General features: G+C 46.7%; 1 protein-coding gene across 1 annotated transcript in view; it reads left to right on the forward strand.

The window, feature by feature from the left end:
- The window catches only part of PDE2A (phosphodiesterase 2A), a 52,346-nt gene that overhangs the window by 15,739 nt on the left and 22,404 nt on the right, over positions 1-14,203 (forward strand). Inside the window, exons 5-10 of the mRNA XM_087937854.1 lie at positions 349-469; positions 2,481-2,533; positions 4,434-4,508; positions 8,205-8,246; positions 10,257-10,325; positions 12,154-12,284. Of these exons, the coding sequence (XP_087793980.1) occupies positions 349-469; positions 2,481-2,533; positions 4,434-4,508; positions 8,205-8,246; positions 10,257-10,325; positions 12,154-12,284 (491 nt within the window). The remainder of the gene's footprint in view (positions 1-348; positions 470-2,480; positions 2,534-4,433; positions 4,509-8,204; positions 8,247-10,256; positions 10,326-12,153; positions 12,285-14,203) is intronic.

Raw genomic sequence — 14,203 nt, forward strand, 5'->3', positions numbered from 1 at the left:
TTCCATCCCTGCAGGTTTTTTTAAGAAGAGATTCGGAGGGCCGTTTGTCTGAAATGGCGTAGGCTCTCCTGCTTGAGCAAGGGGCTGGACTAGATGACCTCAAAGGTCCCTCCAAGCTCTACTCTGATTCTGGAGCTAGGTTGGAGCGGCCAGGCAAACCCAACCCTGTGGAAACCCAGACCAGGGGGTGAATGAGGTCCCCAGCGTTGTGTGGATGTAGCCAAGGGGACTTCCCCATTTCCCAATGAGTGACTTAACCCCCCCTTTTTTTAAAAAAAAAAAAAAAGCGAAACCAGGTTGTTTTAAAACAGGAGGGACTTCTTCATTTGTGAATGTGGTTTCTTTCAGATTCTGGTTTCCTACAAGCGTCTCCAAAGCCTTCAGAAGTTGCAACCACGCCAGGCCAAACCCGTGGAGGCTCCAAGGAGCAGCTACAGCGAGCTGGACAGCAAGATCTTGCAGTTGTGCGGTAAGGACAGAGGTCAAAGGGCAGGAGGGACCCCTCACGAACCAACTTTGTATACAGGTAGTCTCGGGGGATGGGCTGCTGGGGGCTCGCAGGGGCTCGGGGGAGCCCCCCAATAACCTCAGGGAAAGCTCTTCATAGGCATTCTTGAACTTCTGGGTGTTCCGACAAGAGCACTTCACACTTGGTAACAGCGTGGCAAGCTAGATGAACGATCCACTTGGCGCTCGTGAGGGAGAGCTATGGAGAAAATCAGATAATATAGCCTCCGAGGGGATTAATTCTCAAATAATAAGAATCACATAACTCACCAGAAACTCCAAGATCACCCTCACAGTCACTGCCAATAAGCCTGGTTTCACCCAGTCTTTTCTTTTAAGTATTAAAGGCACAAAATAATACAACAAGTTTTCGGTATATTATCATTTTTCTTAGGTAATTAGGGCCAAGAAGCGACATTGAGTTGGTCGCACCTACCCAGTCACATGACCACCTGGCCACGCCCACCCAGCCAGTCATTAGGGCAGAGAGCCCCTTGCTAAAAAAAATTTGAAGTCCACCCCTGGGTAGTCCTCAGTCAGACCCAGGAATTCTGGGAGTTGAAGTCCACAGGCTATAAAGAAGCCGTAGTTCCCCAGACCTGATTAAAGGAACGAAGCAAACTTCACCGGTTATAATGCAGGAAATCCTCGACTTTCGACCATTCCTTTAGCGGCTGTTCGAAGTCACAACGGCATTGAAAAAAAGCAACCGATGACCGTTTTTTTGCACTTACGACCATTGCAGCATTTCCTCCACCACCACCACCACAAACACACACACCTAGCCACACGACCAACATTTGGATTCTTGGCAACTGGCATGGAAACTGACTTGTATTTGTGATGGTCACCGCATCCCAGGATCTCAGGATCCGCTTCGGCGGCCTTCCAACCAGCAACATCAATGGGAAAAGCCAGTTCCACTTAACGGCCATGTTACTGGCTTTAAGAACTGCAGCGATGCGCTTAATGGCGGTGGCGAGAAAGGTTATGAAATGAGGCAATCGTATGCCCATAAAAAACAGAAATTTGGGGCTGGATGGTGGTGCTAAGTCCCGGGTCACCTCTATCTGTATTTGCTGCGTTGTGAAATTTAGTCCGTCATATAGATCAGGGGTCTTCCACCTTTTGGACCTCAGGGACCACCAAACTCATCCTTTTAAATCCCGCGGACCAGAGACCCTGGGAAAATCCCCCCCAAAAAACTTCAGGAAAATCCCCCACCCCGTTTTCCTACCGATTGATTGATCTTGGGATGGCAGGATCCCGTCTCCAGCTCCGTTCTCAGGGGGAGAGAGAGAGAGACAGAGAAAGACTTTTGGCTTCATGCAAGGAAAACAGCAGAAGCTGCAGAAGTCTTTCTTTCTCTCCCGCAAACTCTGCCAGGAATGAGCCTCTTGGAGCAGGAGGCCTTGCAGGGCCCCAAAGACTCATTTCTGGTGGAGTTTGAGGGAGAGAAAGAAAAACTTCTGCTGCTTTCCTTGCGTGCAGCCAAAAGCAGAAGAAGAAAGAAGCGGAAAGAAGAAGCCCGGTGGCCAGGCCAGGCGCGTGGGGCGAGTGGGGCAAGTTCTCCCCCTCAGCCCTTTCCCCCCTCCCCTCACTCCCTTGTGTTGTTCACAATGCAAGCGACACAAACCTTGTGTTCCTGTCGGCCTTGTGGGCGGCGCAGCCTTGTGTTCCCATGCAGCCTGGATTAATTGCTTTGGGGGTGGGCTACATTTCTCTGCGGACCACCAACATTTTCTCACAGATCACTAGTGGTCCCTGGCCCACGGGTTGGTGACCACCGGAATAGAAGGAAACTGTCTTGTTTTTATCAGGTGTCGACATGGCTGAATGTTTTATTCCTGGTTTTACACGGCCGTGCCACCGTTTGTGGCGCGACGCCTGCCACCTGGCGTTGTGCGTCGACCGTGCCAATGTTGTCATTCCAATTACTCAACCCGTAAAAATCTGCATCTGTTGCCTTTCAGGGGAACTGTACGATCTGGATGCAGCCTCCCTCCAGCTCAAAGTCATTAATTACGTGAGTAATTCGCATTTCCTTCCATTAAGAAGGGGCCGCCAGGCCTTTCCCACCGCTGGGGAATTCTGGGAGTTGAAGTCCACCCACCGTCAGGATTCCAGCGATCGCCCTCATTAAATCATGATCCTCGAGCCAAACTTCAAAAAGCTTCCAAGGCTTCATTAGAGGCGACATCCTGGCCCTGCCCTGCGTGAAGCCCACTCTGGCCTACATCATTTACAGTCCCCTGTGACCCTGTTTCCCCCCTGGGTGTGTCATAAAGCAGGTTCTCCAACTGAGCCCCTTCACAGGCTGGGTGTCATCAATCACCTTCTCCAATTGAATGTATTCACGGGCAAAAACTCCGGTAGTTGAGTTACAATATTTTAAAGTTAAGAGTTGGAATGTACTTTTGCTTTGCTGCACTGGTCTTCCAGATTTCCTTCCTCCTCCCACCCTTTTTTTTTATGGCAACTACTAAAATAGGCGTAGGAATGTTTTTTTGAGTTGACCCTCACCTTCAAGGTGGCCAAGGTTGAAAAATTTTAGTTTAGTCTGGTTTCTAAGTAAACTTTGACCTCCATAAAGGCAAAATATTCCCCTCCTTGCACATATGTGCTCGTTGTTTCTGGCTCTACGGGCCGGTGCTCATCTCCATCACAAAGCCAAGGAAGAGCCAGCGCCGTCCAAAGACGTCTCCGTGGTCATGTGACTGGCGTAACTAAACACCTTCGAAGACACGCGGGACGCTGTTCTCTTCCCACCAAAGGGGTCCCTATTTTTCTACTTGCATTTTTTTTTTAACGTGCTTTCGAACTGCCAGGTTGGCAGGAGCTGCTGGGACAAGGAACCGGAGCTCTTTCCATGGCCGGGCGCTGGGGTTCGAACCGCCAAACTGCCACCGACCTTTTCTGATCAACAAGCTCAGCGTCTTAGCCACCAGAGCACCGGCGTCTCTGAGCCTCCATAAGAGAGGAGGTCAAATTCTTCCCTTTCTGTTTCAAGTCCACACGACGTAGAATCTTAGGGCTGGAAAGTGACCTTAGAGGTCTTCTAGTCTAGCCACCCTGTTCAATACAGGAAACTACCCATATCGGTCAAAAGTCTATGGAGGTTCTCCGCCATCCAGGTCCTGGTTGTCTCAAAGGTGATTTTTCAAGAGGCAACTGGACCTTCTGGTTTTTCTTTGAAGACGTTTCGCGTCTCGTCTTTTTCGTCTTCAAAGAAAAAAGCAAGAAGGTCCAGTTGCCTCTTTTAAAAAGCACCTTTGGGACGACCATATTGGCCATAGCGGGTGTCCAGTTTTTTCCTGAAAACCTCCAGTAATGGAGCATCCACGGCTTCTGAAGGCAAGTCGTTCCACTGGTGAAATGTTTGTTCCTGTCAGGAAATTTCTCCTTGGTTTTAGACGGGGTCTCTCTTTAAATGATCTTCCACCCGTTTTCCCAAAGCCAGATGGAAACTCACCAAGGAGAAAAAACAACTGAGAACTAAGCAGAAATTAGTGAGAAAAATTAATCGGTGGAATAGCTTGCCTCCAGAAGGTGTGAATGCTCCAACACTGGAGGTTTTAAAAAAGAGATTGGACAGCTAGTTGTCTGGAATGGTGGATGGTCTCCTGGTTGAGTAGAGGGTTGGTCTAGATTCTAGATGACCTCCAAGGTCCCTTCCAACTCTTTTACACTGTTACTGCGTTGAAGAATAAGTCAACCTCCTCTATGACGGTCCTTCAAATATTGGAAGACTGCTATTATGTCACTCCTAGTCCTTCTCTTCATCAAAGTTGATATTCCCAGTTCCCTCAAATGTTCGTCAGATGTTTCAACCTCAAGAGCCTTGATCATCTTTGTTCATCTCCACCCTATGCTGGTCTTGTCCAAGACTCTCCATGTTTCTTCTTCTTCTTCTCCTTCTCCTCCAGCTGAAGCAGGAGACCCAGTCTCAATGTTGCTGTCTTCTCTTGGTCTCAGAGGACAACAATCAGCTCTTCTGTCAGGTGAGTGAGATCTCTTGGGCCAAAGTCTACGCTGTGACTTCCCGGCATGAAGTTGTGGCCTGCCGGCGGCCCAGCAGAGCTAGACAGTGAGGAGGTTGAGGAGGAACCTGGGCCAGTCCTGGAGTCTGGGGAAGGTCCTGACGAGGGCTCTGTGTCGGAGGCAGAGACGGGGCCAGAGCCGTCCGACAGTTATCAGCTGCCTTTGGAGTCGAAGATCAGTGGGGCTGAAGAATAGCTGGAGCCTGTTCCCAGTGTGCGCATGCACAGAGCTGCCAGAGGAAGGGAACAATTAAAGAACAAGGGTCGACTCAGGAGTAAAGGCTCAGGTGGATGGTGAATGGTCCTTCCCACAGGGATTAAAAGAGGAGTAAAAGTGGGAGGGGGCTTTTGGCAGGAAACAATTCGTTTGTTGCAGCAGTGTGAAGCTCTGTCTGTGCATCTCAGAGACTCTGTGCTGAGTCCTTCCTTGTCAGCACTGCGTTTGGAAATATTTACTTGGCAGCTCTCCAAGCTAGATGAGGTCTGTGCTCCTAATTACACCCTTGAAAGACCATTGGCTGGGCCTTTGGCTGAAGGTGAATGCAAGAAATTCACCTTTGTTTAATAAAAGGGGTTTTACCAGGAGAAAGAGTCGGCTTAGTGCTTTTGGGCGAAGCCAAGGTCAGACCACTTCATAGGAGACCCCAGACCCCATTAGCTATTCCTCATGGGGGTGGCCAAATCTGCCCTTTGTTTTTTCCAACTTTGCTGGCTAAGGAGGGTGTCTGGGGTGGTAAAAGTTGTAATTTTAATTCAATAATACCATTTAATGTTTCATTTCATTTCATTGTAAGTTTACCAACTTAACAATATTCGAAATATTCAGAAAACTTTTTTTTTGTTACACCTTCTTTGGCTCAGAATGGGGTAAAGGATGGCAGATGTTGTGACCTGAATTTAATTGAATGTCATATTTATTTATTTATTTTTCATTTCATTGTAACATTACCGATTTGCAGTACTCGAAATGTTGAGAAAACACATTTGTTAACACCTTCCTTGGCTGAGAGCGGTGTAAATTGCAAAGGTTGTGACCTGAGTTTAATAATCTAATCTAATCTTTTTAATTTCATTTTTCACTACAATATTTGAAAATACTTTGCAGTACTTGAGATAATCAGAAAACACATTTGTTGCATTTTATGGCTATATTTATTTACCTATGTAAGGATCAAATTTCTATACTGTCCGTGTCACTTAGGAGATTCTGGGTGGTTTGCCCTAAAAAATACAATAGTATGAAAGAGTAAAAAAAAAAACAGAGATTAAAAACAAAATTAAAACAAGGTCGGAATGAATAATTTGTCATCATTCCAGAATCAATAAACTTGTGATTTGGCTTCTCTGTCGTTAAATTTTAAATTCTATCTCTCACTCTTTTCCACAGCCAGTCACAGTCCTTACTTTTTTCAATTGTAAACTGTTTTTTACGTTTCCGTTGTTCATTTAGTAAAGCTCTCTTAGCAGTGAGAAATAAAAATGGAATAAGACCTTGAATAATCAATTTAGCATTCTCTCCCTCAAAGAAATTACCTCAATTCAGGAAACGCTTTCTGTCTAATTATTGATCTTACTTCCTGGAATATTTGCGAGATGGGCAGCTATATAAATTGGATGAGATAAAGAGAGACAGACCCAACCAATAGAAAGAGATGAAAAGTAGATAGGGGAGAGAAAGAGATGATAGAAGAGAAAGACAAGATTAGATGGATAGATAGATAGATAGATAGAGAGATAGAGAGATAGAGAGATAGAGAGATGAGAGATGATAGAGAGAGAGAGATGATAGATGATAGATAAGAGAGAGAGATGATAGAGAGATGATAGATGAGAGAGAGATGAGAGAGAGATGGATGGATGGATAGATAGATAGATAGATAGATAGATAGATAGATAGATAGATAGATAGATAGATAGATGATAGAGAGAGAGATGATAGAGAGATGATAGATGATAGATGAGAGAAACAGAGATGGATGGAGATAGATAGATAGATAGATAGATAGATAGATAGATAGATAGATAGATAGATAGATGATAGATAGATGATAGAGAGAGAGAGATGGATGGATAGAGAGACAGACAGACAGATGGACAGACAGACAGACAGATGATAGATAGATAGATAGATAGATAGATAGATAGATAGATAGATAGATAGATAGATAGATGATAGATGATAGAGATGATAGAGAGAGAGATGAGAGAGAGATGATAGATGGTAGATAGATGAGAGAGAGATGGATGGAAATAGATAGATGGATAGATAGATAGATAGATAGATAGATAGATAGATAGATAGATAGATGATAGAGAGAGAGATGGTAGAGAGATGATAGATGATAGATAGATGAGAGAAACAGAGATGGATGGAGATAGATAGATAGATAGATAGATAGATAGATAGATAGATAGATAGATAGATAGATGATAGATAAATGATAGAGAGAGAGAGATGGATGGATAGAGAGACAGACAGACAGATGGACAGACACACAGATGATAGATAGATAGATAGATAGATAGATAGATAGATAGATAGATAGATAGATAGATAGATGATAGATATATGATAGAGAGAGAGATGGATGGATAGAGAGACAGACAGACAGACAGACAGATGATAGATAGATAGATAGATAGATAGATAGATAGATAGATAGACAGATAGACAGATAGACAGACACAGAGAGGTGATAGAGATGTGAAGAGAGAGAGAGAGAGAGAGGAAAGAGACAGACAGACATAGAGAGAAAGAGATGATAAAGAAATAGGGAGATGGATGGATGGATGATAGACAGATGATGGAGAGAGATGAAGAGAGAGAGAGAGAGACAGAGAGGAAAGAGACATATGAAAGAGAGAGAGATGATAGAGAAATAGGGAGATAGATGATAGATAGATGATAGATGATAGAGATAGATGATAGAGACATGAAGAGAGAGAGAGAGATACATAGAGAGAGAGAGGAAAGATAGACAGACATAGAGAGAGAGATGATAAAGAAATAGGGAGATGGATGGATGGATGATAGAGATGATAGTGAGAGAGATGGAGAGAGATACACTGAGAGAGGCAAAGGAAAGGGACAGACATATGAAAGAGAGAGGGAGATGATAGAGAAAAAGGGATATAGATAGTTAGATCTAGAAATAGATGAAAATAGAGAGAGACATGCAGAGAGAGACCAATAGGAAAGAGAGAGAAAGGCAGACATATGAGAGAAAGATGATAGAGACATGGGGATAGATTGAACTAGATGGAGGTGGAGATAGAGACAGACAGGCAGACAGGGAGGGAGGGAAGAAGGGAGGGACGGATGGATGGATGGAACAGCTTGGCTCCAGGAATTACGGGTTCTTCCCTGCCTTGGGCTACGCTGGTTGAGGAATTCTGGGAGTTGAAGTCCACAAGCCTTAAAGTGGTCCCATTTGGAGACCCCTGTTCTAATGGGATGGGAAACGATAGGGAAAAATTCAGGAGGGTTTGTGGGGTTTTTTCCCGATCAGCCCAAATTTTTGTCCCTCTTCCTCCCAACGGACTTTTGTAAGGAGCAAAACTCTTCCAAGTCTTCCACGTTTCCAATTGCCAATCCCTTCAGGTTCCCTTCTCCTTCCTTCCTCCACTTCTCCGTTGCTCTCTCCTTCTTTCTTGCAGGTGGTCGGAGATAAAGTCTTGGAGGAGGACATGAGCTTCCCGGTAAGTTGTTCAACCTGCCCGTCTCCTTGGGAGGCTCCAGCAGGGCTGGGCTGCTCCCGGTTCATCCCGGTTCACACGAACCGGTAGCTCATTTGATGGCCGCTTTGGTGAACCGGCAAATCTCATCCCTGCCCTGACCCTCAAGGGAGTCCCCGCGTGGCCTGTTTTGGATCCCAGCTAAGTACAGGGTTTGGGAGCTCCAGGAGGCCAGAAACGAGCCCATTTCCAGCCTCTGAAGGGCCTCCAGAACCCAGGGAGGCTGTTTTCGCCCTCCTGGAGACTCAAGGGAAGCCTGGAAGATGAAAAGGGGGCCTCCTGGAAGTTCTGGAAGGCCCAAAACAGGCTCATTTCCGGCCTCCAGAGGGTCTCCGGAGCCCGGGGAGGGCAAACCCCCCCCCATGGTGCAGGAGGCTGACTAGGCCACGCCCACCCAGCAACTGGGTCAGAGAACCGGTTGCTAAAACTTTTGAAGCCTACCCCGGGCTCAAATTACGATTGCTAATCCTGTCTAGAGTAGTTGTTTTCCCAGCTGCAGCTAATGAAGGGAATCAAGGCCCTTTCCTCTCCCGTAAGCCATGTTGCTCCCTTCTCCATTCCTCCCTGTGTGCCCTAGCATGCAGAGGGAATGGGCCTGGGTCTGCCTCTGAATGCCCAGCCGGGCTGTGCCCTTCTCCCGTTTCTTCCACAGCCACTGGAGCCACACTCCCACTCCCTGTCAGCCGCTCAATCTCCCCCTCAGGATCAGACTCCAAAAAGGGCATGACAAGTAGTGTCTTACACACACACACACACACACAAAGAAGCCTTTGCAGCCTTAACAGAGCTCCAAGTTGACTTCACAAAGAAAATAAAAGTTGGTAGATGTGCGCGATGTGATAATGCAGATATGAAGGAGGTCCGCTGGGTGATCTCCACCAGTTTTTCTGACCTGGAGCACATTTGGCTTTGGTTAGAAGCGAAGCAACAGATTATTCTGAATTCCATCTGTCAATCAAAAGTTAATTAAGTCTTGTGAAATCCCGGTGACTTAAGTCTCCGGATTAAGAAGGCGAGAAGAACATCTGGCACAAGGCAGGTGGCATTTTTGTCCCTTGGCGCACCTCGACGTTGAGGTTCTCCTGCATAAAATTAAAATGCGAGAAGACCGGCATTTGTTTCTCAATGGGGATTTATTATGGTTTGTGAGGGGTCCTTGGTGGTCTCCGAGCTTGTTGGGGTTTTTTTTGAAGAACTTTCAGTACCCAAACTAGGTAACATCAGTCACCGATGATGTTACCTAGTTGGGTCATGAAACGTCTGGAAGAAAACAAGCTCAGAGAGCCCCAAGGACAACCTCATGTCAACCCCGAGCTACAAACATTCTCCTTTGTGGGATCATGGTTTGTTGTCCACGTCCTCCTCTAGCAATTTTGAGCAGCTTCCGTCTCATGGAATCGTAAGGCAGGCAAGAAAGATCCCAAGAGCCTCGGTTGATGTCAGAGTCTATTCACGAACCGGAGTGGAGTTTAGGAACAAGGTCAGCCAATGAGAGCTGAGTTGAGGGCTGAAACTTAAAGAGAGAATCTAGGCCTGATTTATCTCTGTTCTGTGCTCAGCTCTAAAGTGAAAGAGAAACTAACTTGCTTCCTTGCCGAAAACTAGAGCTCTGCTCTCCACCTGTAACTGTTTCAGTTGGCTCCACGTTGGAGAAATCTACAACTGGTACTGTAAAATTTACTTTGTATGTTAATAAAGAAGTGAAACGAAGCTTCAGCCATCTGTGCTCGCTTTTCTGGCACTGATTTTTATGCTGCAGTACTCTGAACAGTTGACCTCTACCTTGGCAAGGGAGTCTTCTTCTCCAAAAGTCCCACCAAAGGACTTCTCCAGCCTTTCAGACGTTCCACCAAAGCTCGGTTTCCTAGATCTAAAAGTCCGACCTCCACCCCAGTCTCTATCTTTGGTTGTTCTCATGATCTCTCTTCCCCACCTCCCTCCCTCCCTCCCTCCCTCCCTCTGTTTTCCACCCAGCTAACCGTTGGACACTTGGGAAAAGTCGTGGAAGTGAAGCAGTCCCTCATCCTGCAAGACATCAGCTTGGTAGGTCCATCAGAAAGGTCCCTTTCTGGGTTCCTCCCTTTGCGCCATAATTTCCGGTAGTCCTCAACTTACCCCTTTCATGGCCGTTCAACATTACAGCACGCTGGAAAAGGTGACTTATTAGGATCGTTTTTCACACGTTTGTTTGTTGCAGCATCCCCATAGTCACGTGATCAAAATGCAGGTGCTTGGCAACAGAGCAGGGGGTCGGACTAGAAGACCTCCAGGGTCCCTCCCAGCTCTGGGATTCTATGAAATTGGTAGATAAGATATACATGATGGGTAGAAAGATAGATAAGAGAGATGAGAGAGGGGGGGCTGTAGATTATGGAGAGAGAGAGAGAGAAAGAGAGAGAATAGATACGTGATAGATGATAGATAGAAAGATAGAGAGAGAGAGAGAGAGAGATAGGAAGATAGATAGGAGAGATGATAGATAATAATTATGAATAGAGAGAGACAGCTGATAGATTGATAGATTGATATAACTGATACATAGATGATAGATAGATAGATAGATAGATAGATAGATAGATAGATAGATAGATAGAAGAGATGATAGATGATAATTATGAATAGAGAGATCGCTGATAGATTTATAGATTGATATTGATAGCAGATACATAGATGACAGATAGATGATAGATAGGTGATAGATAGATAGATAGACAGACAGACAGACAGATAGATAGATAGATACAGACAGATGATAGGTAGATAGATAGATATAGCTGATAGATTAGAGAGATAGATATGGAGAGACAGAGAGAGTGAGAGAATGTTCTGTTATTCTGACTCATATTTATGACGGTTGCAGCATCTCGGGGTTACGTGGTCTTCTCCCCAGCCAAGTCCGTGGGGGAAGCCAGATTCATTTATCAACCTTGTGACTAGTTTAGCAACTGCGGCGATCCGCTTCACAACCATGTTAAGAAAGGTCGTAAAATGGGACAAAGCTGTCCTGCCGCGCCACAGAAATTTTGCTCATAAGTCGAGGACTGCCTGCAATTGGTCCTGCGATGCCCATCAGGAAGGCGTGTGCCTTTTAATTGAAGTCATTCATTGGGGAAAGAACTATGGATTCTCCGGTTGTTTGGCCCCCATCCGTGAACGAGGGTCCCACCTTGGGGCATCTGATGAAAAGGAGAAGCCACCAGCCGGTTGCGTTGTGGTCCACCAGTGTCCAGTGGAGATGGCAGCAGAGTCGGAGAGTGGGGAGGGACGTGGGCCAGTCCTGGAGTCTGGGGAGGGCTCGGACGAGGGATCTGCATCCGACACAGAAATGGGGCCGGGGCCATCTGGGAGTTATGTGCTGACTCCAGAGCTTCCGGAATCTGACAGCAGCGAGGAAGAGGAACAGCGGGAGCCTATTCCCAGTACGTGCATGCGCAGAGCTGCCAGAAGGCAAGAACAGTTAAGACAAAAAGGGGCGACTCGGGAGGAAGGCTTGGAGATGATTGGCCTCTCCCATAAGACATAAAGGAGGAGCCAAGGGACAGGAGCCTTTGCAGGAAGCAACTATGGTTTGTTCTGGACGCTCCATGTTGACTTTGGGCTCCATTTGGCCTCGTACAGCTAATTGGCCATTTAATGGTTGGCAGCATTTCAAGGGAGATAAAGGTGGGTGCTTATCAGCCTTATCCCAAAGGACTTGTCGGACGATTCACACACTGTTCGGGACTTATTATGGGCTGTGATTATGACTATAATTCACAGCCGCTGAAATAACAAGAGGGTTTTAGGGACTAAGCGTGTGTTTGGTGCTGTCTCAGGAAGCCTCGGTCAGAACAGGTGGATTCGCACCCACGTTGTCTTCCTTTCGTCCCAGGAGGAGCACAAGCAACTGAACACCATGTTGGGCTTCGAGGTGACCTCCATGCTGTGTGTCCCCGTGGTCAGCAGAGCCACCTCCCAGGTGGTGGCCTTGGCCTGTGCCTTCAACAAACTTGGTGGAGAAAGGTGAGTTGGGGACTTGGTCGTACTCAGAAGGATAGAATCTTTAACCAAAGCACAGAGTTGGAAGGGACCTTGGAGGTCTTCTAGTCCAGCCCTCCGGCTCCAGCAGGAGACCCTATAGGAGGGAGGATAGAAGTAGAAAGGGTGGTGGGAAGGAAGGAAGGAAGGAAGGAAGGAAGGAAGGAAGGAAGGAGAAGAGATGGAAGGAAGGAATGAAATAGAGGTGGGAGGGAGGAAGGAAAGAAAGAAGGAGAAGAGATGGAAGGAAGGAATGAAATAGAGGTGGGACGGAGGAAGGAAAGAAAGACGGAGAAGAGATGGAAGAAAGGAAGTAGAGGAGGGAGGAAGGAAGGAGACAAGAAGGGAGGAAGGAGAGGAGGAGATGAGGGAAGGAAGGAAGGATAAGAGCATAACAGAGTAACAAAGTTGGAAGGGACCTTGAAGGTCTCCTAGTCCAACCCACTGCTCAAAGCAAGAAGCCCTATACCATTCCACACAAGTGGCTGTCCAGTCTTTTAAAAGCCTCCAGTGATGGAGAAGGGAAGGAAGGATAGAAGTAGAGAGGGTGGGGAAGGAAGGAAGGAAGGAAGAGGAAGGAAGGAAGGAAGGAAGGAAGGAAGGAAGGAAGGAAGGAAGGAAGGAAGGAAGGAAGGAAGGAAGGAAGGAAGGAAGGAGAAAGGAAGGAAGGAAGAAGAGATGGAAGGAAGGCATGAAATAGAGGAGGGAGGGAGGAAAGAAAGGAGGAGAAGAGATGGAAGGAAGGAAGGAAGGAAGGAAGGAAGGAAGGAAGGAAGGAAGGAAGGAAGGAAGGAAGGAAGGAAGGAAGGAAGGAGAAGAGATGGAAGGAAGGAAGGAAGAAGGAAGGAGAAGAGATGGAAGGAAGGAATGAAATAGAGGTGGGAGGGAGGAAGGAAAGAAAGAAGAAGAGATGGAAGGAAGGAAGTAGAGGAGGGAGGAAGGAAGGAGAAGAGATGGAAGGAAGCCATGAAATAGAGGAGGGAGGGAGGAAGGAAAGAAAGAAGGAGAAGAGATGGAAGGAAGGAAGTAGAGGAGGGAGGAAGGAAGGAGACAAGAAGGAAGAAGTAGAGGAGGGAGGGAGGAGAAAGGAGAAGGAAGGAAGAAGAGGAACAGATAAAGGAAGGAAGGATAAGAGCATAACAGTAACAAACTTGGAAGGGACCTTGGAGGTCTTCTAGTCCAACCCCCTCCTCGAATGGGAGACCTTACTCCATTCCGGACAAATGGTGGTACAGCCTCTACTTGAAAATCTCCCCGGTAGAAGACCCAGAACTTGGGAGGGAAGCTGCACCACCCATGATCTGTTCATCATATTATCTGTTAATTGTTCCGGTCCTTAACCCTGACAAGGATTCTCACGCTTGGAAATTCCTCCTGAATTCCCGGTTGCTTCTCCCTCGCTTGGTTTCCGTCCGTTGCTTCTTCTCCTGCCCTTCAGGGGGCTTTGGAGAATAAGTTGACCCTCCTCCTCTCTGTGGCAGCCCCTCAAATGCCCGAATAATTCTACAAGGTCACCTTTAATCCTTCTTTTCATTCAATTAGACCAGGGGACTCTGGTCCTTGTGGACTCCAACTCCCAGAATTCCCCAGCCAGCAAAGCCAGGCAGGGCTTGAACTCACAGCCTCCTGCTTTCTAGCCAGGTACCCTAACTCAGAAGTCCCCAAACTTGGAAACTTTAAGACTTGTGGACTTCAACTCCCAGAATTCCCCAGGCAGCCAGGAATGATAGAGTTGGAAGAGACTAGAAGGGTCATCTAAGTCAGGAGTCTCCAATCTGGGCCACTTTAAGACTTGTGCACTTCAACCCCCAGAATTCCCCAGGCAGCCAGGAACGATAGAGTTGGAAGAGACCAGAAGGGTCATCTAAGTCAGGGGTCTCCAATCTGGGCCACTTTAAGACTTG

This window comes from Pseudonaja textilis, chromosome 7 (assembly GCF_049901715.1).
Source record: "Pseudonaja textilis isolate UNSWEBS1 chromosome 7, rPseTex1.2, whole genome shotgun sequence".
In the NCBI taxonomy this organism is placed as follows: Eukaryota; Metazoa; Chordata; class Lepidosauria; order Squamata; family Elapidae; genus Pseudonaja; species Pseudonaja textilis.